The 24581-nt window shown below is 37.5% G+C and overlaps 2 protein-coding genes and 1 long non-coding RNA gene across 3 annotated transcripts; 1 reads left to right on the forward strand and 2 right to left on the reverse strand.

The window, feature by feature from the left end:
• Positions 1-5578: 5578 nt before the first annotated feature.
• Positions 5579-13130, reverse strand: LOC141652517 (uncharacterized). The gene is made up of 7 exons (XR_012547215.1): positions 13003-13130; positions 12051-12127; positions 8457-11564; positions 7861-8411; positions 6919-6992; positions 5892-6182; positions 5579-5689 (listed from the first exon to the last, which is right to left on the reverse strand). It is a non-coding gene; the product is annotated as an uncharacterized LOC141652517 (long non-coding RNA).
• On the forward strand, positions 6190-11870 carry LOC141652514 (calmodulin calcium-dependent NAD kinase). Its single transcript, XM_074460030.1, has 8 exons — positions 6190-6816; positions 6950-7173; positions 7278-7342; positions 7807-8040; positions 8525-8651; positions 9583-9905; positions 10664-10808; positions 11240-11870. Exons 1-8 carry the CDS (start codon positions 6564-6566, stop codon positions 11474-11476), a joined length of 1608 nt encoding a protein of 535 aa, XP_074316131.1. The 5' UTR covers positions 6190-6563; the 3' UTR covers positions 11477-11870.
• Positions 13131-13251: 121 nt separating the features above from the next.
• On the reverse strand, positions 13252-14772 carry LOC141652516 (uncharacterized). Its single transcript, XM_074460031.1, has 2 exons — positions 14366-14772; positions 13252-14112 (listed from the first exon to the last, which is right to left on the reverse strand). Exons 1-2 carry the CDS (start codon positions 14561-14563, stop codon positions 13462-13464), a joined length of 849 nt encoding a protein of 282 aa, XP_074316132.1. The 5' UTR covers positions 14564-14772; the 3' UTR covers positions 13252-13461.
• Between the last annotated feature and the right edge of the window lie 9809 nt (positions 14773-24581).

Genomic DNA, 24581 nt, shown 5'->3' on the forward strand with positions numbered 1-24581 from the left:
TCATCAAATGAGTTGCATACGCAATTAAGAATTCATTATACGATGTACACCGGTCTTACATGAGACCGTCTTTGATATGATTATTTATGAAACGTAACATCGTAGAAATGATGTTTCATAATTATAGTTCAAATCCTTTTTTTTTTTTTTTTTACCATGGTAAAAAATGGAGAAAATAGTTTGTATTTGGAGATAACATTGAAAGAGACCCAAAAAAAATGTTATGCAAAAATTAGTAAAGAAAATCAAGAATAGATTTCCCTTGTGCTACAATCAAGCTCTACTTGTATGGGCATGAATGGCTTTGTGCAATCATGGATGACACTGAAACCATGGCAACAACAACAATCCTGTTTATGGGTTGCTCATGAATTTTAGGATTTTCCAAACTTAATTATTGGGTGTTGAATTTTATGTGGGTCAAATAATTCTATGCATGGGCATTTTTTGTGTAAGTTGTGTATGGACAAATGGACAATTGGACATACTCATAATAAGACGAGACAACTCGCGAGTAATTTTTGCTTGACTTGATCAAAGCTTGCACGAGGTATGACATAGTTACGGGTGGTTATGAGACAAACAACTCGAGCTCGAGCTCTGTTCGGGAAAAGCTTGGTTCGTATTAGCTTAGCTAAGAACTCAACGAGTCAAATCGAGTAACGTCGGCTTGGCTTGAAAAGCTTGCGAGTGGCTCAAACTCAAGTTCGACTCAAGCTAGGGTTTAAACTCGTCAGCTTGATAATGAGCTCTATTTTTTAACCTCAGGTTAGCTCGAGATTGGTAACAGCTCGAGTTTTGCTTTATACTGTATATCTATTTGACTCGTTTTGTATTAAAATTTCATTAGGTTAATAGCTTCCCTTGACCTTGCTATTGCACATTTGGACTACACTTTACGTTTTGCAAACCTGAGGTGTGTCTCTATTTGCTAAAGGGGTGGATGGAGACACATAAGAATATCATGATAGGACAAGTAAAAGAGTGAAAATTAAAGGAAATTATAGGGCCCAAAAATGCCTTATTATTCATATAAATTTGCAAAGAGTTCCTAAATTCCAATACAATTTCGTTTTAGTTCCGTTTTAGTTCAGTTGTTGTTACTCAAACTCGATTAATTAGAATATTCGATATGAGTAATTAGGTGTATTGATTTAGAATGAAAATGTCGAATTGTTATTATTTATAATTCATAATATTGAAAGTACCTGATAGGCTGATATGAATACGAGTATTTAAAGTAATCTGAAAAATCGGAGTAATATTAATGGTGACCTACATGATATACGTATATGATTATATGAATCAAGCTTGGAAGTTAAGCTTGGCATCAAATTATATTCTGTTCAATTTATATCACATTATCTTCTGTCTGCACCTCTTTAGTATAGTGGGTAGGAAAGATTTATTCTTTACGTGAAGAATAACATGGTTTTTGATTCTCGAACAATGAACTATATATATGCTTATAATGCTTATATGCATGTAATCGTAGTGTAGATGCTATCTAACTTAATAATAATGTTAAGTGGTCATTAATGTCGATATTGGTTAGTATTTGTAATAATCTGAGTTCGAAATCCCTACGTTTTATGTGGTTTTGACATCTTAAAACGATATTTTATCAATAAAAACTTGTAAAAAGTTCCAACATACGGTTTTTTAATAAAACTGTCTCACACAAATTCACAGATTAAGTTTATTTATCAATTAGTATATGACACTTCGTATATATTCACCAAAAAAACATGAATTATTAACGGGATCAATAAAAGTTGAATTTTCTTATCGTTTTAATGCATTTACTAAATTCATTTGAAACTATTTATTCCAAATGGATATACAACATAACTTTCATTTTGTTTTTCAATTTTGAGGTAAAGCCGCTTAAAGCAAACAAAAATTAAACATGATTAGTAAGCATTGAGATGTATTGTCCAATTAAACATGATTTTTAAGTTGACCTAACATATATAGTTTAATTAGTCTATAATATTTGACTATTTAATACATATAATATAAAGTCAAACTAAAAAGCAAATTTGCCATGCAGAAAAATTAAATAATGCCAAAATATATACTTTTGTGTGTGAATACTGAATAGGGCATTTTTGGAGGTGCTGTACAAAGTAGACTTTATTCAATTTCATGTGACACAAATCAAACAACAAACCTTTTTTTTTATATATTCCATATTCTTAGTTTTACGTACATATAATTATATAAATAAATAAATATGTAAAATACTAAAGGGTTGGTCCCTCTATAAGTTGGAAGTTATAATGCATGAAAAAGAACTTCAAAAACTCTCATTTTCATTTCACACACTCATTCTCAATTTTGCTTCTATTCTTGATCTTGCTTGGTTCGTCTTAAGAATGGTTAAGGGGAATGTCGACTGGCACGATATCATTCATCAAATTATGTGGATGATTTCGGACCAGGCTTCATTCCCCTCAACGTTAACATGATTCATGAAGGTATATATTTTGTTATAAAACATTATATTTTCTCATATTATGGTTAGCATTCTACGCAATTGGCTCAATTGCTAACATCCATCTCATCAACAAGTGAATTCATATCATAATCTCATTCAGCCAGATAAAAGTGGTAAGATTGTGTATAATTTGATTAATTACCTTCTATATATACTCCATCTATCTCAGTTAACTGTTTACATTTAACTTATTTCGGTAAGTCTTACTTACAACTGTTGTACTCCCTTCTATTCACTCATTTTCTCTCTCTTTCCATTTTCACAATAGTCGGATTTTATTCCCTCTTTCCTTTTTTGGAAGGTTTTGTGTGGTTCAAATTCAATTGTATGTGGGGTAAAGTGTTTTGTGTGGTCCAAAATCATTTTTTTATTTCTTGTGAAAAATAGAAGGGAAAGAAATAAGTAAATATGAGGGAGTAAGTTACAACGAAGGGTGGAAAGTACCATCACGTTCAAAAAAAGGTGTTGGTTTGGATGTATTTATATTATTCATATAGTTGCAATCTCATCATATGAAGTGGTTGCGCTTCTTTCGATAATACAGTCCTTAATTCAATCCATCAGCTTTCAACGCAATTTTTATCTTAGGTCATTTAAAAACAATCTCTTTGTGGTGCGAACACAACAATGTTGGTGTAATGGTTAGTATGGTTTTCCTCAACCATTATTGTTTTACTGTTTTACTTGTTAGCTTGTAGATGTGTGAACACTTATCCTTAGACACCATTCTTTCTTTGCTTTTATGTACGAAGTATATATTTATTTATTGATTAACTTTGGTCTTTGCATGCAATAATATCCGGAAATGAGAACATTTGTTTGACAAAAAGTTTAAAATGCAATTTTTTAATTAAAAAGAAGTCAAGGTAATTAAAGGGCAATTAAACTTTTTAACTTTTTTTTTTACTTTGTTCAAATAGTTAGTCTTCAATCTTCACTACACATTGACTATCGAAGCTAAATCTTTGTAAAATGGCACTATTTTATTTATTTATTTATTTATCATGCCATGTTCAAGCTATTGAAGGCTTAATATATATGAAGTCAAAATAGATTACATATATATATGTGACACTTAATCGTTTATTGTTAAGTCATTCGAATTGGAAGTGATTATTACTACTCTCTCAAATTCTTTGGAAATTCTCCATATCTCGAATACATGTAAATTTACTCCGTATATTTTAATAAAATGGGACAATTTCAACTTAAAGAGTTAGATGGAGTAATATTTATTTGATTTATTGGAGTATATATATACCATCGGTGGAGTGGTAACTTGGTAAGGCTAATAGGAGTAGCCACGGGCCACCTCTCTTTGTTTTGAATAACAAATCTTACACAAATTATTACTCGCTACCTAATACGGATAAAAGCAGATTGTCTTAAGAGAAACTAACTATAATCTGGATAAAATTTGCATGAAAGTTTTTTTACCTAAATAATTGGTATTATTCGCATTATATTAATGCAAAATCATCTACTTAAAAACTAATAAATGATCACCTTAACAAAGCAAACAAAATTCGCACCAAAAAAAAAACAAAGCAAATAAAATTGAAAATTACTCGTATATTGTTGTTGTTTACAAATGTAAATTCAGCTAGTCTTGTTTCTTGTGACCTCTCACAAAAAGGGAGAGGGGACAAGGTGGAGCACCCCCCATGTGCTTCTCACTCACCTTTCAATGGGCATTTTGTGAGAGAAAACGGTATCCGTCACAAGCTTGTGACGGATACCGCCGTCACAAATGAGAATTTGTGATGTAAATTAGTATTTACTTCTAGAATCTAGACATGCAACATACAAATAAAAAATGAAAACAAGACTCCATTTATCCGGTCATTTCTCTACGTTTTGTTATTTAGGTGTCACATTTATTTATTTTATGTTACTATTTCTAATATGTGCAAATTGTTAATCATACCCGCGTGTAAGTTGCCTTTTCTTTGTTTACATGTCCTGGGAAAAAGCATAGATTTTATCCTCCTTTTAATCTTTGTGGCAAAAGTAAATGTAAAGAAATTACTAAGACAGAAGGAAGAGCTTAAAAACTTCATTACTAATCTTCCTAGCTTGGATAACTGGTTTTCGACTCGAGTAATGTTTTTTTCAAAACATATGAAGGCGTACGAAAAATCGACAAACATACGGAGTATAACATAAGAAGTAAAAGAGGGAGTTGAATATTGTTATGGTAACGACATGACATAAACTTTGGAAATACGAAGTATATTAATTATGACATTGCCATAATTTTTGAGAATATGGAATTCAAGTTGGTGTATATTTCAGGTAAAAGATTTAAAAACTAGTTTTTAATCATTGCAAAATTTAGGTGCTTGTTTTAACTTTTATGCATCTTTGTCTCTTCTCCTGTGGATAGAATCCCAGAGTATGGACTCATTCATCGTACACTTTGTACCAAAGAATTCTGAAAATCTTGTCATCTCATATCATGGTTGTTCAATGGAATAAATGACTTGTTGGATTTCATATTTCAAACGGACCGTCTTGTTTGTGACGGTCACAAGCTTGTGATCTCTCACAGCTTTTCGCCGGCCTCTCACCAGTGGCGGAGCCAGAATCTTTTACCTGTGGGGTCTATTTTAATGTAATTGTTAATCATTTTGTTATTACAAGGTCTTAAAGACAGAGAATTTTCAAAACGGACAAATTTTATGATAAAAAACGTTAATTGTCGAAAAGCTGTGGGATCTCAAGATCCCACAACCATATATGTGGCTACGCCACTGCCTCCCACTTGAGAGGTCACCAACTTGTGACGAAATAGTGTCATCACAAATGAGAATTTGTTTATTTCAAATGTGATTTCTAGATCACTTTGGTATTGTTGCCGAAGTCAGTCGGTTGGTGTGAGTTATAAGAGCTTTCATCTTTTAAACAATTTTTCAGGGCTCAGATTTTTAACTCTTGTGAATGAAAAATTCAAGGGAGGTGTCTAGTTGTCTAAACATTAAGTTATCTTTAGTATTCTGAAGGAGATTACTCCAACTATCGTTAAAAAATACTCTTAATCAATAACAAAAAGTTTAATCAAGAAAGGGAGTTGAAAATGACTACTGAGACGGTTATTGCATAATTAACAAGCACCAAATGGATCATAAAAAGGCGAATGGTTATTGCATAATTAACAAGCACCAAATTACATAACGCCATCAGGGATGTCTTATTTTTTACACAAATTCTCATTGAAGACATGACATATCCGTCACAAGCTGAAGACGGATACCATTTTACCTCACAATGTACCCACTTTTTCTCTCTCTGCAACACTATTCATGTGGTCCCCTTTCTCCACTAACCCATTTTGTTACCATTTTATCTCACAAAATATCCGTCACAAATGGTAACCCGTCACAAGGGAGACCAATTGTATTTTTTAAGTAAAAAAACTTCGAAAAAACGGTCTCTTCCTAAGTTACAAGGTAGGCATGATTCATATTGTACGGGTTCATGCACGCATTACTTATTAATTGACCAGATTACCCTACCATTACATTTTATCTTACATGTCGACTGCTGGCCTCGGAGAAGTTGGCCTCCCATTCGCTAGCATAAAAGCAAGGTGGAGGATAAACGTCATGACTCGGGGGTCCTCTCTCGCCAATCTCGGTCAATATTACTTGCCGACATTACTTCCCGTGGAGCAAAGTCGCCCCTGAAAATATGATTACCCATTAACAAATAATAAATCCAAAATAATATCAGAAAAATAAACAAAATGTCGAAAAAATAACAGAAACAACACACTTGTCACACATCTAAAAGAACATTTAACCCCAAAAGAATTACAAAGTATAATTTAATTTATTTATTTATCTTTGAGACAAATTACGGAGTATAATTAATTGGATGGCAAAGAGTGATCTTTTCCACTAATCATCTCAAATCCAACAATTTTGTCCCTTGGCCTATCATTCACAGAAATGCAGCAACGTAAACGTCCTCTCCAAACAAATTTCCATAACAGAATACATCAAATATATTGTTTCACCTCATCCTTATACTCGTTTCGTCTTGCAATGCATTTTCTTTTTCAATGGAAATATTCACACTGATCACAACCTGCATAAATGATACCCTTCCCATTAAGCCTAATCTGTCAGACGAACGACAATGTTATGGCACAATCGCCATCGCCCAAATCCTCATTGTTGCCACCGTTGGCTTGATAATTGCTGGTATGATATCGTTTTATCAACAACGCAATGTTCGGAATCAAAAACTCGTCCCTAAGATAAAGTTTGATAGCTCCAAAAGGGTAAAACTTGAACGTTTTGCCCATTATGTAGGTAATTTAATAATCTTCTACAATTTAGACCAATTTCAACGAAATTATTTTGTAGGTTCAATGACTCGTAAATGTGCATAAAATAGAGAAACAACTAACAAACCTGTGCGAAATTATTTTTTGTATATAAACAGCGAGGCAGCTGGGATTTTCTGACAGAAGACAATGCCCACAGATCTGCAAATTAGCATCTGATTACATAAACAAAAGAGAGGGATGTGAGGAAAATATATACGCTTTCTTCTCCAACGAGCCAGATGGAGATTCACTTTTCATCAAGCTTGTCGAAGAATTTGAACGTTGTATACTCAGTTACTTTGCCTTCCATTGGAGTTGCGCAGACATTGCACTTACACAGGTGCTAATCATAATCCAGATAATTTAAACAGAATAGATATAGTTCAGAAAAGAGATGTTAAATTATTTGAGAGGATGTTAATCCTGGATTGGTGTGTGTTTTAGGTGCTGTTAGGACCAGAACCTGAGCCTAAGAAGAAGCTCAAGAATATTTTGCTTGCGGCATCAAGGTATGTTACAAACAAGCAAGGATCCTTTCCATTTACGTGAAGATAATGGATATTCTGTTTCTCGTCAATGGAACTCATTAAATTCTAGGTGTTATCTAAGGGTCTAATTAGCTACAATAGGATAAGTCCTTTCGCATTCTTATTGATTTTAGAAGGTAACATTGCGACCCTTAGATGACATCTATAATTACTTGTAGTCGGTTGATGAGAAGCGGATCATCCATTTCTTGGAGGAACCAAGAAATGGAGAGGAATTCACCATCATCACCTCAATGACACTGAGATTCCCATTTATGGCGAGTCAGAGGTGTCGGATGTATCATGTATGTAATCTTACCCGTGTTGTAAACGGAATGAAGATGTTTTCAGATGACCCATAAAGAAAATAAATCGCGATTTGCTAATTTATAATTTCCAAAGACAAATAATTGATTTTCTTTTCTCCTGTGATATAATGAGATCAGGGAGCAAAGATTTGAAAGGGTAACCAAAAATTTGAAGGTAGCCAGAGTATTTACCACATTGGTTGAAGAGATGAAAGCAATAGGGCTGGCTCAACCTAAGCCAGAGATTGATGAGTCTGAATGCACTGATGTAATGGCCCCGGTCGCATTCAAGGACAGAAGCCCTGTACTCCTCTTCATGGGTGGCGGAATGGGAGCTGGGAAGAGCACTGTCCTTAAAGACATCCTCATAGAGTAAGACGCACTCCTCTTTTTATGCATGACCCTTGTAGATTATTCATTTACCTAGCATCAAAAAGTCAAGGAACAAGATGGATTGTGTTTAATCACTTATCAACGAAAAAAACATGAACAAACCACTTTACACAGCACTTCTACTGCCAATGAACAGCAGAATCAAATCTACAATCTAAATAACTTCTGATAAGTGAACGCTTAATGCCTTAATCCATGAGAGAAGAAAAAGGACAGATGATAGTTATCAATCAAATTCAGTACACTGTTTTGAAAATGACGAAAAACGAGAATGCTCCCACCATGTGGTACTCGAAGTTGAACAAAATCTTTTGAAACACATACATCATACTTTCAGAGTTTTAAAGTTACTACACTTGGGGCTAAAATGAGCATCGACACAGTTTTAAAGTTACTACACTTGGGGCTAAAATGAGCATCAACACAGTTTTAACTGACCTCATGATGTTGGTAACCCATGCAGACCATTTTGGCAAGAAGCATCAGGGCAGGCAGTGGTAATAGAAGCAGATGCTTTTAAAGAATCGGATGTCATTTATAGGGCTCTTAGCTCACGGTGCCATCATGATGCAGTCCACACAGCAGAACTGGTAATTGTATCTTCCACTCTTCCTCCCGCCATATATCTGTCATTGACCTAAGAATTAGAGGACACTACTCTTGAGGTGACACCTAGACTATGTGCCCTCAAACTCTCCTATGAATGGCGGTATAAAGGGGAGATCAGATATGCATGCTCTTACCCTGAGCTGACGAAAGGCTGTTCCCAGCACACCAATAATGAAAAATGTCTGTAAAATTGCATCGAATGACTAAAAGACTAAAAAGACAGTAATTAATGAGAACCAAACTGCTAGAAATCAGGAGCTTACTTATCTAGCATACTGGAGTAATTCAGGAGAACCTACTATTACACATGACATGGCGCTCGTCCTTCAAATTTTTGCACTACATAATAGATTTGCACCTGACAATATGAGACACAACCTTCAATTCCATATTGCACATTTTTGGCACTCAGGGAGGGAAAAAGCAAAAAGGTAGTCCCACAAGGCCACAAGGCAACAGATCAATTCTCACTGATCAACAAATTGGGGTGCATAAGAATCCTAAACTCCACCCTCATGGTTGGTACTCTGGCGATTTCCCACTTGAGCTCCCACAAGCCACAAGTCCACAACATCATTAGTGTTAACTTTGTGCATCAAGTATGAAGTCTAGATCTAGCGAGACAAGCTTTTGAAATTTTGACTACCTGCTAGGCTGCTACACACACTACACTAGGCAACCACCACCATCAACCTTGTTACTACCTACTTACCTAGGACTCAACTGGTTCTTTACATTTTTTTTTTCCAAAATCCCTCTCACGAAATTAAAAAAACAAACGTAAAGAACCAGTTGAGTCGGAGGGAGTATTTCTTAATTTATCTGTTAAGAGTATACTAGATTCAATCAAAAAAAAAAAAGAGTATACTAGATTCTTACAACAAGAATCTTATAAGATTCTATTTCAAATAGGTCCATCAATCATCTACAGACGCAGCATCGTCAGTACTTGTTACGGCACTGAATGAGGGACGTGATGTTATCATGGATGGCACCCTCTCTTGGCTACCTTTTGTTGTGCAGACCATAACCATGGCTAGGAATGTTCATCGTAAACGGTACCGCATGGGACCTGGATATCAGGTGGCTCCTGATGGTACGGTTATTGAAAATTACTGGGAACAAGTAGAAGATAGAGATGAAGAGCAAGCAACAACCAAGAAAAGAAGACCCTACAGAATAGAGCTGGTGGGGGTCGTATGTGATGCCTATTTATCCGTGATTAGAGGGATAAGGTAAGAATATCCTTTCCCATCATGTGTTATGATACTCTAGAAAGACAGAAAGAGTGATCACCAACCAGGAACACAATAATATTCAAGTAACTCAAGGACTCCTGCAAAACTGGTAGGAGGCCTGATATAAGCATCCTGAGTTAGCAACATAAAGGCTGTTCTCGAATGACCCATAATGAAAATTACGTCAAGAATCACATTGAATGGCCAGACTTGCACAATAAAAAGACATACAGCCAATTTAGCAAGCTATTTTGCTTTACTCCATAAATCATAACAAAAGAATAATGAGTATTGGCTCCATTGGAAATGGAAACAAAAGAACACTCAGTTACTATCACTAAATTTTTAGGCACACACATCATCAAATAAATCACTCCTAAAAAGTGGAAGTCTGCTTATATATGCAAGAGAAGAGAATTAATTTCCGAAAATGTGGAGAGAGAAAGATAAATATATGGCAGGAACACTGAGAATCCTCCAGGTTATAAGAGAGTAAGAAACATCTCTAGAATGCCAGTAAAACAAAAAAACAAAAAATGCAAAACGCTTAACTAAATGTACTTATAATGCTAAAGATCTATGATATGATTGACTATTAGGCTCTATAGTATTGTTTATTACATTGTTAGCAGAGATGTATCATCGCTCTGTACTTCTAGTCATCATTTTTGCTTTACGGTGCACAAGCAGAATACTTATCACTTATCAGGACTAATATATGCCAAGTAATATGGATGAACATTTTCCCAATGCAGGAGGGCAATCTATTGCAGAAGAGGTGTTAGGGTAAGATCACAATTAAAATCTCACAAAAGATTTGCAAATGCTTTTAACACCTATTGCCAACTAGTAGACCAAGCGCGGTTATATTGCACAAATGCTCTGGAAGGTCCGCCAAAGGTAACGTCACTTTCTTATAATCACCATGATCCAAAACTATGAATAAATTCTTTTCCAGCTAAAACCACAGCTGCAAACCATTGGAGCATATTAATATAATACTCCATGTGTGTGAGTGTGTATGATGCTTGTATATCTGGCAACTTTGAAAATGCAACAACTAAACAACTTTAACCAAGTTTACTTTAGACAGAAGTAAAGACATATCTTGCAGTCTAAATTTCAGATAGCAAGTATGTTAAGTAATCTATCTGGGTGAATATAATTATCAAGACAATTGGGCCAGGTTGTGTCATTTTCGGAAAGGGTAATATGACCTTTGTCGGGCCAAACCTGTTTGGTCCAGTCGGACCCAGTTATATGAGCCAGTCTCACGAGAGTGGGAGCAGAAGGGGGAGCAGATCAAGACTAACACCTTTGTTTTTCTGAAGTTGATAGGGTGGAAAGACAGAGAAAAAACCTTACTTATTGACCCCGAAGAGTACAAGTGTTTGAAGATGGTGGGAGCGTTAAATGAAAACGCAGACAACATTTATGAACTTTACACGAGCCCTAACCCAGCATGCCAAGATGGCTCTACTTGGAAAGACATTGTTACATCACCTTCAAGGGTGAACGTGCAACAGGAACTTAAATATTCAATCATGAGAATTGAAGGATCAAAATGATACCAGAGGCTTACAGCGTTTCACAATTCAACATATGAGAGCAGTTTTCCTAAAGGATGCAAAATGTGACTGCCTTGAGCTCCTCTTTCTGCAATTAAACCATTAACCATGGAACCTATTAGGCGAAGCACTATTAGAAGTGTAATGTATATCAAGCACAACCTGACTAGATTTAGATTTAACAGCTGTAACACCCTTTGAAGAGGTGTCTAGATTAATAACGCATGTTTAGTAGCGTGCTTTCCTAGTGCGATTGGACGAAATTGTAGGAGGCAGAAAGACAAGCTTTACTTGTGAATTGTGATAACGGACAATGGACTCAAGCTAAGCTCAGATGTCAATATTCTTAAAACTTCAGCTTTAGCATTGATTCTAATTTTCCAAATGATTCTAATTTTTCAAAATTCAGTACTAAGTTTCTAGGGAATAACCTTTTTGGTTCAGGGTACAGCATCACAAACTTTTAAATAAAAATCGAAATCACAAAGACTGAGAAAACCAGACAAACAAATCAGAATCTTAATATAAACCAAAGAATAACAAAATACCAGAGTAATCATGAATGGGTAACTACCTTCTCCCAAATCTTGTTGCTGTAATTCAAACATAGCCTGCACAACTTGTAAACAGCCTCCTGCAAAACATAAGGACCTATGAACAAAAAGAAAATACTTGATTAATAAGCATACAAACTACTTCAATAAAACAGTGCTCAGTTAATGTGAAGCGTCGAAGACATAAACACCTTCACATTAAAGTTTAATGCCTATGAAAGGTAATGGTGATTTTGACAAGTCATTATATGAACGGAAGCACGATTTTTTAATCAGATGGAACTGAGACAGGACGAAGTTGATTAGAGAAGGGAAACGAACATTGAAAGAAACAAACGAATGTGACATGCAACAAACAAAATACGATTGCCCATTAGGACAGAACTAGTTGCCTTCTTCGTGTTATACAGCCATATGAAGAAGTGAGCGAGGAATTGCTGAATTTAAAAGAAATAAACACTCCAACAAGTAAATGGAACTGCAGATAAACCTTCCAGAGACCACAACCAACAATGGAAAGCTTAATTAATGTGAAGATTTGTGTACAGCATTATCAGCAGGTTTCTTAGCTCTAAATCTCAAATTCTCTAAACTTCTTGATTCCAAATTTACAAACACGTAAACATACAAAAATACAACAAACTTAAGACACTGCCGGTACAAATAACATGAAGAGATATACGAGTATCACACATCAACAAGGCTAACCCAATGAACAACCATCTTCAACACTCACCTAACAGATAACATTAAGAGATATACAAGTATCACACAACATCAACGACATGAAACCAATGAACTGAGTACAATCAACTATTATAGGTAGTTAACATAGTTACATAGGCGTTCCTAAAACATAAAGTATACCACAATATTCGAGCACCGGTAACATCATGTTACATATCTAAATGGAATCACCAATTTCAGTAATGCCAACACCAAACATAACAAGATGAAAGGGAATCGCCTTACCACAATCGTATTTAGATAGTGATCGTCTAATCAATGCCTCCATCTAACTCCTCTGAAAAAGCCAGCAATTAAGTATTAGAACACATGCTTACATACAAAATCTCAATGAATTGTAACAAAAATAACAGGAGGATACATACAGATTGAATTGAAGCAACGAGTTTAATCAAACGCTTTGGTGCAGTGAATTCGAAACAGAGAATGCAGCAAAGAAGGAGATCGAGAAAGACAGGGATAATCAGACAAATGGAGAGTGAAACCCTAGAATTATATTATATCTCATAACTTGATTAATACTTATACATTGATACTAATCTCAGCCTAGAAACTAAGATCAATACAACACCACATTACAACTACGAATTAAAACTTCGAAATTCCGAAACCAGATCGAAAAATGTACACCCCTATCCTTCCTTCCAACATCAACAACCAAACCCTAGACATTCATCATCTCTTTTACTTCCTCCCTCTCCTAGGCATAGCTCTCTTCGCCGGTGACTTCACACTCTTCACACTCTTCGGTTTCACGCTCTTCGGAGCGGCTGCTTTAGCCACCTTAGCAACCTTAGACACCGGAGCCGCCTTCTTAGATGGAGTTGACTTGGCAGCAGTCTTAGCAACCTTAGCTGCCTTCTCCTTCGGCTTCACAACAACCGCAGCCGCCTTTCGCTTAGTTCCGGCGACCTTTGGCTTCGCAACCGCAGCAGTAACCTTCGCTTTTGTAGCCGCCTTGGTCTTTGCCTTGGCAGTTACAGCAGCAGCAGCTTTCTTCGGCTTCGCCTTGGCAGTTACAGCGGCAACAGCTTTCTTCGGCTTCGCTACAGTTGGAACTGCTTTCTTCGGCTTCACTGCAGCTTTCTTCGCCTTAACGACAGCTGGCTTAGCCTTGACAACAGCAGGTTTCGAGGCGGAACGAACCGAAGGAAGCTTGAAGGAGTTCTTGATCTTGACGAGCTTGCCGGAAGCAACAAGCTTACGTAAGTTACCGAGAAGAAGCTTCCTGAAGTTTGGCGGAAGGTTCTTGTGATTCTCTTCGATGAATTTCTGGAGCGCTTGTTGACTTGATCCGTTCCTCTCCTTCAATGTCGTCAATGCTTCCGTAATCATCTGAATTTCCGCCATTAAAATTACGTCAGCAACAATTTAAAATCAATCGTAAAAAACATAGTAAAAATCATCAAAATATCCAGAATTACATCTAATTAAGAACAATTAAACAAAAACTCGTAAAATTTAATCAAAATCAAACGAAAAAACATCGAAAATTTTCATATAATCAAATCAGAAGAAGTATAATTCGATTAATCACATACAAAATCAAGTGAAATTAATTAGTAAGATCAAAACTACAAGAATCTACCTCAAAGTAAGGAGGATGAGCAGGAAGACTCCTAACTTTCTTCACTGAAACTTTCTTAGGTTTCGCTTCCTTCGTCTTCTTCGCGACCTTTCCGGCATCTCCGGCGGCTTCCTCCTTCGCCGGCGATACTTCAGTTGCCGGAGCTGAAACAACTTCTTGCTCGATCGTCACCGGAATCGTTTCTTCAATTGCCGCCATTGTTTCACCTTCGAACTAAAGCTTAATTTAGTAAACTAGCTGGAAAATAGAAATTAGGTATTTGAAAAAGAAATTGATTTGGGGATTTTATGTTTTGGTGAAGAAAAATGATAAACAAATGCAGGTTTAAATAGTGGAGTAAATGTACGTAGTGAAGAATCTAAAAGAAGAGCTGTGATTGGTTGAAATAATATTGACACGGATTATGGAGTTTATTGGAAAATGGGAGATTTGTGAGCGTTGGATTAGATTTATATCTACGGTTTAGATCGGATAGGGAGGAGGATTGTTGGGGGAGTGGAAGAAAGAATAGTTGGATTTGGAGTGTTGGTTGTGTTAAGATGTGTTTCTTGGGTTGATTGATATGGGAATGTTTTGATATTGGGTTGCGGGTTTGCGATGAGGTTTGGTTTGTTGTGACCGGGATTACGTGAGGTTCGAGATGTGGGGTTCGGGGTTAGGTGAGGTGGAGCGGATTGGGAGATATTTGAGTCGGGAGGGACGGTGGTCGGAAATAGGGTTTTGTGTGTGTTTGTTGTGGTTTTGGTGGGATTGAGGTGGATGTGTGTGGGTTTGAGTTGAGTTTGGTATTTGGGATGGTTGTAGGGTTAGTGAGGAGTGTGATGGAACGAGAATTGTGAGAATCGGAGTTGATTTGGTTGTCGGGATAGGCGGTGAAAGATGAGTGAAGATGAACACGTTGATAAGCTTATGTAAGGTGATTGATAATTTTGCTGGTTTTGCTTATAGTGGCTTTAGTAATAACCAATTACATGGAGTACATGATTTATAATGCTACTAACTATATTTGAAATGTTAGGAATGCAGTTTTACGTCAGAGTTAATTTGACTTTAGGTTTCGTAAATTATAATATTATAATTATATATATGCATTGTGTCTATATGTAATGAACATGAATTTGTATAGCAATGAAGCTTTATATCTCCTATAGTCTCGTGAAAACTTCCAATTCAAACATGGATCCATGAAAACATCGAGATTTTATGATTATTTTTCTCGCTTTATGTTTATATGGTACATGCAAATTACTGGCATTGTGTATATTTCGTTGATTACACTATAACGAGACCACTCTTCTTCAAATAACTTGTTTAACACGTGGGATATCGAGATCCATTTTTTAACTTCACTCTTTCTTATTTAGTTAGTCCGCTTTTAAACTTTCAACTTTGAAACATTATTTCTTAAATATATTGGTTGTAGTTTTGTGATTTATGACATCACACATTTCATCATCTAACATTTTCAATCACATAATAGTGAGTCCGCATCTTATAAAGCAGCAATACGTTTATGAAATTAGTACTATACACTTGGAGGGGTCGCCACCGGCTCGGGTCAGACTCATAGGATCGGCCACGAACACGACACTAAGTGGGAGCTGCATCGGGTTGGGCTAGAAAAAACTAGGCCCGAGTAAGGTTTAGTTAGTGTTAAAGCTAACGTGGTTCGGGACTTCGGGCCCATGCATCTAACAACCTTTTTTGGACTAGGTTAACAGGCTTGATCCGCGCTGGGTTAAAGAAGCAGTGACACAGAGCCAGCTCGGGTCCAAGGACGGGCTGAGCCACGTCTGGTTGCGGGCCACCAAAAATTGGCCCGATGTATTGGGCTAGACCGAACTAGCCCGCCACGTTGACCACCTCTACATACATGTTCAAACAAGTTACTAAAACTCAAACTTTGTGCAATCAATAACTTATAAACTCATGTAAAGTGTTTCAAAAACTAAGTTGAATCATACATAAGCAACATCAAATAGAAAAGGGGTAACAAATACCTGGCCTTTTCAACAACTCGAGCAAGCAAATTACAAAGTCGAGATAATTAAGACTATGCAATACAGTATTTTACTTGTGATCATCATAGGACTTCACCAATATTGTACCAACATAATGATAAAATGCTAGTAGTATTCATTAATTAGAAGATGGATACAATCCACCATGAACAAACAAACAAAGCACGTAATTCAAACACAACATTTGAAACAATTGACCTAATATGGTGACATACTTTCACATAAAAGCCATCAATCTTAACAGAGTTCGTGATATACATACACGAGTCATTTAAAGGCATTAAAAGAACAAGCCACTAAAGTATAATAATGGGTCAAATTACACGTTGATCTATGCCTTGAATCTGTTAGTCGCTGTCAGGAATGTTTAAGGCCCGTTCAACAATACGGGTGTGGGAATCGAGCCTCCAATTTTAGGTATTAAATTTTCAAGTTTTATTGATGAAATTCAAATGAAACCTTAAAGTATACTACACTTATACATTCATATTTGGGACTTCATTTTTTTGGGGAATTCAAACGAAACCTTAAAGTTTTATTGATGGAATTTTAGTTATTGCCGCTTCAAACGACTAAGATGGGGTCTCTGTATTAGGCTAGGGTTATATCATGTGCCATATTAGGTCATTTTGTATGAAGTCTTAGAGAGTATTATATAAACTCTCTAAGTCTCATCCTATCAGTTATGTTTATCATACTGTGTGAATCTGTAATATGAAAACTCCTCAACATCAATAAAATTCTCTTCTGTTTTGTTCTGTGAACGTAGCTAACGCACCCTTAGTAAGCCACGTAAATCTATCCGTTTTGTTTCTTTATCATTCTTTGTTTGTCTTTTCACGCATCCCTTATAAGTTCAATAAGTCTCTCTTGTGACAGGTCAAATATCACTCACTTGAGTAAATAAGAGTGTCTAGGAAATTACAAATGGTTTGTCTTAACTACCCAAAAAGTATTATATAACCCGTCACAAGCTTATGACGAATATCGACCGTTACAAATGAGAATTTGTGTATAAGTTATAACATTACAAAATCTATTCACTTGTCCACCTAAACAAAATTGTGTGTGTACAATGCTACATATATACTTCCTCTTATTCACTATATTCTTCCCCTTTCCTTTTTGCATAAGGAATAAGAAACCGATTTTGGATCACACAAAACACACTACCCCACATGTAATTTAATTTGGACCACACAAATCAACCAAAAAAGGAAATAGGGAAAAAAACCCGAATAATCCGAATAAGGAAACAGGGAAGAAAATGGTGAATAGGAGGGAGTATATCATTTCATTGCAACCTAAATTCTTGGCACGTTTCAAATAAATACTTGACAATATAAAATAGAAACTTGAAATTTTAATTTATATGTTTAGCGACACAATTTAGCTACTCGCCTTTGTCACTCATTTCTTCCCTCTTTTATTTTTCTCTCTTTCCTTTTTCATGGTAGTCAGATTTTCTTCCCTATTTCTTTTTTTTTGGAAAGGTTTGTTTGGTCTAAATTTATTTACATACGGGGGAGAGTGTTTTGTGTGATCTAAAATCGTTTCTTTATTTCTTGTGCCAAATAAAAGGGGAAAAAATGAGCGACTAGGAGGGAGTTTTTCATAACGTTCAACACCCAGAAGCTTGTTCTCTCTCTAAACTTCCTCTCTAAAAACTATTTCTTAAAAAAAAAAAAAGACCCAAAAAAATTCCGTCTTGTTCCACCACTAGCCGTCTACACCTCTACACCCTCTTATAAACATACCGCCTCTCCGGAGATGTGGCCACGCTTTGGCCCATCTCCGGAGATCGTACTTTTACCTCTTGATTAAATCCCTAACATTATGATTTCCGGTTGTCTTCATTGGATGGGTTTCTTTCTCCGACGTCGTCGCCGATCAGATCATAATTCCGTCCTTCTTTATCTTCCCTTGTCCGATCGGTAGATGTTTGGTTTATTGTAGTTACATGGTCTTCCCTTTTGTCGGTAACGTTTCTCATCTCGGTTCTTGGTGGTCTTACATGTCCCTACCCTTTGGTGTTCCCCCTACCCCGTGTCCTTGTCTTGTCATCATCTTTTGGTTTCCATCTCAGGAGTGATCCCCTCATTCTCCCCACCTATGGGTTGGCTTTGTTGGTCTTGTTTTGTCTGTGTCGATGAGTATAGCTCATCCTTCTGTCACATTGTTGTCCTATGTGATCGTGATTTGGGTTCGATATGGTGATCCCCCATCCCCCACCTATCGGTCTCATTTCCTTTACCAATTGTGTATGTTAGTGTTGCCTTTTTGTTTGGTCTGGTTGCATGTTTGGCAGTGGTTCTGGGAGGTGTCGGTTGGTGAATTAGGTAGCTTTGTAGGGATCGGGTTTTGCATGTCCCTTTGTGTCGGTTTTTATTTTGAGTTTCGTTTGGGGCCAGCTTTGGGGTTTTCCGGATGTTTGTTCTCTTGTGTTTCGTGTATCAGCATGGGACTATTGTGGGAGGTTATGATTTGATATTATTGACTTGAAGGAGACTCTTTCATCTGTTATTGACACGGGCTCATTCTTGTTTGGTGTGTTGGTCTGACTTGGTGGTATCAATATGGGACGAATTATAGTGTTGGATAGGTTGGTTGGGGTGGTTATTTTCCTATTATATTCCATGTTATTGGTTATAAGTGTCCTGTTTGTTTTTGTCTGTTTAATTTGCTTATTATGTTCATCAACAAAGATCTCCTTGAGAAGGACTTTCCTTCAGTGGTCTAGGGTGTCCTGTCACTCTACCATTTGGGGTTTGTTTCCGTCTTGGAATCAATGTCGGTGCCTTTTGGAATTTGTGGATCAGAGTTTGGCCGAGGGGTTGTTCTTGTTCTCATCTATATACATGCTAGGTTTTTTTTGGTTTGTTGGTCTTATGATCAAAGGGTTCGATCTCAAAGGTGTAGGAGAGGTATCTTCACCGATGCCAGACTTCGTCGTCTTACTTTTCACCTTTTCTTTCTACGTTCTTTTCGCAAGAGTGTAAGTACACCTTGTTATTGTCACCCGACGATTTGTATATATGGATCGGCGTATCTGGAAGTCAGTTGTGATGGTGGAGCTGGTTCAATCGCTCGTTGTCAATAATTTCGTTTTACTCCATACTACCTTAGTTTCATTAGTTTGTATTACTGATGTTGTTTTAATTTTAGAGATATTCTATATGGTATCCCTCAACTTTTTGACTTTTTACATGGTACCCATACACTTTTTAAAACACACATGGTACCCCTAATTGTTGTCATTATTACTAAGTACACCCCTAAACTTTATTTTCCGTCAATTAAACTCAGTTTTAGGCGTTAAGTGATTACTTGGGCACGTAACCAAGCTTGTCATTTATTATCCCATGACATATGGACTCTATTAGGCTCAATATTCATCTCGATCCTAATATTTATTGATATATAGGGGCTAAAAAAATTTTGACGAAAAATTTATTGATCCTATGCCAAATTATCACGTCCAAAGATGGATATTGAGTCTAATAGAGTCCTTATATCATGGAATGATAAATGACAAGCTTGGTGACGCGTCCAAGTAATCACTTAACGCCTAAACTGAGTTTAATTGACGGAAAATAAAGTTTAGGGGTACATTTAGTGATAATGACAACAATTAGGGGTACCATGTATATTTTAAAAAGTGTAGGGGTACCACGTAGAAAGTCGAAATGTTGAGGGGTACCATGCAGAATATCCCATAATTTTAAATATTGGATGTATTATGGGCTCAGAGAGTTTGAACGTTATGTAATACATCTTTTCACCACTGTAAAAAAAAGAACTATTCATTATGATAATCGAATAAGTTTCATTATTATAATCCATATATATTAACCACGTGTCCATGTACATTACTTTCATTTACTAATTAATAGAGTGAGGATATTTCAATGTCGTAAAAAAGTTTAAATATAATATACAATATATGCGTTTGAGTGTAAAAGGTTTATTGGAATTCATTCTCACTTTGTAATTTTGTTTTTGAGTATATCACATATATGTACATACTATAAATGTATAAATCCTACAATAATTCATAATTGCGAATTTAATTAATGGAGTTATTGTGGAAGGTAAGATGTTACATTGCATTGATTGTAATTAGTGTTGCGATAAGGTATAATCTTATATCAAAAAACGAGATTTAGGCTTTATTTGACATGACATTTTAGGTAGCTTATTTGACCAAAGTAGCTTATTTGTCGAAAATTTAAGCTAATTTTTGTGCAAGTGTTTGACAAATAGCTTATTTGTCTAAATAAGCTACATGAAATAAAATGCAATCTAGAGTAGCATTTGAGATTTCAGTATCTGAAATAAGTTATTTTCCATGTTTTACTCTTCAATCTATAATGTTAAATAATTATTATAACCTTTTACGTACGTCATTTTACCAAAAATCAGATACCTTTTCAGCTGGTTTGCCAAATATTTTTTATATAATTAGTTATCTTATCAGCTCCCAGTTTTCAATTACCTTATCAGTTAACTTTTCAAGTTTTAGGTACATTTTCAAGTTTTAGCTACCTTTTCAGCTAATTTTAACAAACAGAGTCTTACTTGATACTTTATCCAATTTTATCGGTTAAGAATGGCCTAAGTGTGGTGGTATACGATAGAGGTGGCAATTAATGACACGACACGAAAACACGACACGAACCCGACACGAAATTAACGGGTTTGAGTTGAGACTTAACGACCCATTTAATTGGGTCGACACGAACACGAAACGATATTTAATTGGGTTGGATTTGGGTTGAGCTCTCTAAACACGAACCTGACATGAATGACCTATTTACTAAGTTAATCCTAATTTTTCTTGATCTTCCATCACATAAATATACTTAAACTTTCTAAATATGGACATGACACGAAAACACGACACGAACCCGACACGAAATTAATGGGTTAGGGTTGAGGCTTGATGACCCATTTATGTAAGTGGGTCGACACGAACACGACACGATATTTAAATGGGTCGGGTTTGGGTTGAAGGGTTTGTGACCCGTTTATATGTGACACGAACACGAACCCGACACGACCCAATCTGTTTGCCAGGTCTAGTATACGACGAGGAGGGCATTATTTTATCCAATAGTTTGGATTATATATTCATATTAAATAACGCGAATAAACTCCATCCCCTATTTACTAAACGAATAGGTGAAACTCCAACTTTTCCCGCCTAAAAATATTTCCTAGAATAGTGCTTGTTATTTGTAGCGTATAATATATGTGAGACATGATAAGTTATAAATGGATATAATCTTTTTTATTTAAATATTTATAACATTTAATATATCACATTTTGCACAAATTTATCTCCGATCTTTTTAGGATAAAGAAATTTTTTTTTTAAAGAACTTATTGATAAAAATTATTAACTTTTTATGATAAGAAGTTGCAGCTAAAAAATATGGTATTAGTAAATATTTGTTAAAATTTATTGACTTTTTATGATAAAAATTTGTAGCTAAAAATTATGTTATATTAGTAAATATTTGAAAATTAACATCATTAATTTCTCGGTAAAATAACAAAAAAAAATACTCATTTTATTACTTCTTACGATTTAAACTTTTATTTATTTCTCTAATCAAAATACATTAAGGAGAAACATGAAAAATAAATAAATTGTCAATTTAAATTCTATAAATAATACACTAACAAGTAAAACTCTATAAATAACATGCATATATTGCACGAGATCTATATTAGTAACTTTATAAATACCGCGCATTCATTGCGCGGGATCTAAATTAGTTAGCTTATTAGCTTATTAGTAAGATAATTGTTCCGGGTGTAATTCCAGAGCAGTTATTTGTCACCACCCGTGCTTGTAGAATGACGTCTTTTGTGAATTCCTCCTTGCGGTCTCCTGAAACAATAAGCAAACTGAGGGCTCGGCTTTGGGCCGAGCGAACTCACTCCGACGCTCAAGTCAGTAACTTAGAGAGGTAAGTTGTTGCCACAAAAGACGTCATTCTACAAGCACGGGTGGTGACAAATAACTGCTCTGGAATTACACCCGGAACAATTGGCGCCGTCTGTGGGAAAAGATACTAGAAGCTAGTCACATTCATTCCCAAACAAAAAAAAAACAAAACAAAAACCCACCCAAAAAGCTAAGAAGATGTCGAAACAACAAGAGGTATTCGTGACTGACGAAACCGAATTCTGCCAAGATAATGCCATCCACAGTTCTGGAGTCGCGCAGCCCTCCACCGGAGTAATTCAACCGGAGTACGGGATGCCAATAATACCAGATACGCCGCCGCCCGCCAGCCAGGTCACCATCATGGGACGTGTGGTCGATGCGGCGAAGCTAAAGCTACTCCTGGACCTAATTGTCAGTACGTCGGCTCACACTGTCACACCGACAAGAGCGGCGGAACCCGTCCAGGAGACCAGGGCCCAGAATGTGACTCCAAGGGACTTGAATGGAGCACTGGAAGAAGCTGGCCCTGTCAAGACGCCGGAGGAGCCCAGAGTGCCAGTGGTAGACCTAAGTCCTTCCCGCACCCGCGGGAGGACAGCGTCGCCGCGGCACCGACGAGGCCCGCCTCAGAGAAGCGAAAGAAGTCCGACTCGTCAGAGTCGGAGAAGAAGCCCGACTTACCATAGTCGGAGGAGAAGCCCCACCCAGTACGAAGAGAGGAGCCGGACTAGGAACGCGAGGAGCCGATCGCCGCGTGTCATTCGACACGTGGTCAGACAGCCTCTCAGTGCCTATGTCCTTGACACCGCCGTGCCAACCAAACTAAAGTTGTCGGCGTTCACATACAAGGGGGATAGTGACCCCACCGACCATGCCGAGGCCTTTGAGTCGTACATGTCGGTGTGGGAACAACCCGATGAAGTCTGGTGCCGAGTCTTCCCAACGACCTTGCATGGGATGACTCAAAGTTGGTACAAAGCGCTGCCCGACGGCTCGGTATACTGTTACGCCGACCTAAGGGACGCTTTCCTAGCTCAGTACTTTTGCAATAAGAGGAAGGCCGTGGAGACATCGGACCTCCTAACCATTAGGCAGGAGGGGGGCGAGTCTCTACGAAGCTATGTGAAGAGGTTCGATTCCAAGGTTCAGCAAATTCGGGAGATCAATCCCGAGCTGGCGGCCTTCGCACTGATGAAAGGCCTCCCAAGGGGAGACTTAAAAAACGAGCTCATCAAGTCCGGAGGTCTGGGCTTAGACGCCGCCAAGAAGATGACCGACCAAGCCATCAAGGTAGAGGACTATCACAAGACTGGGTAGGCCACGCCGAGGCCGGGCACTCAGAGAAGAAGAGCCACCGGGAGGACAACCCGGATGAAAGACGCCGTGACAATAATAGGTCACGGTCGGATAGATCTGCCAGGAAGCAGAGCTCGGCGGGCGCCGGGGGGAGTTCGGGAAAGTACCACCAAAGGCGGTACAGTGATCACACCCCCCTGGTTGTATCTGCCGCCGAGGTCTTCGCCCTGAGCAAGGGCGAGGGCCATAAATGGGAAAGGCCCCCCAAGCCGAAGGGAGACGGTGACACGAGCCAGTACTGTGAGTACCACGGCTACACCGGTCACCTTATCGACAAATCGCCGCATCGAAGAATGCCATTGAAGAGCTAATCCGGAAGGGGAGCCTCGGCAAATATGTTGCCAAAGGCCAAAAGACCGAGGCCGGCGGTTCAAATAAGAAATCCGTCTTTGAACGGATAGAGGTGATCCATGTTGTCATCGGGGGCAACGAGAACGGTGGGTCCGCTCATGGGCACAAACGGCACCGAACGAGCCGTATCAGGCCATCAACTTTGTGCCCAAAACAGCGGTCCCCGCTTCCAACATCCCCGATATGACTATTGGGAAGAAGGACTACGAGGGAGTCATCGCTCCTCACGCCGACCCACTCATAGTCCACTTGGACATCTCCAACCACCCGGTCAAGAGGTGCACGATTGACACGGGCGCCACACGAACATCATGTTCAGGGAATGCTTCCTCAACCTCGGCCCGAAAGTCAAGGACCTAAGCCCTTGCACCAGTCCACCGTACATGCCTTCTCCGGGGTGGGACTAGTACCCCAGGGGTCGATCGATCCGCCGTGTAATGTTCGGCGAAGGGATTGCGGCTAAGAATGTCCTAGCTGAGTTCGTGGTCATTGACGGCTCGTCCGCCTACAACGTTTTTATCGGCCGAGTCAC

This window comes from Silene latifolia, chromosome 4, assembly GCF_048544455.1.
Source record: "Silene latifolia isolate original U9 population chromosome 4, ASM4854445v1, whole genome shotgun sequence".
NCBI lineage: Eukaryota > Viridiplantae > Streptophyta > Magnoliopsida > Caryophyllales > Caryophyllaceae > Silene > Silene latifolia.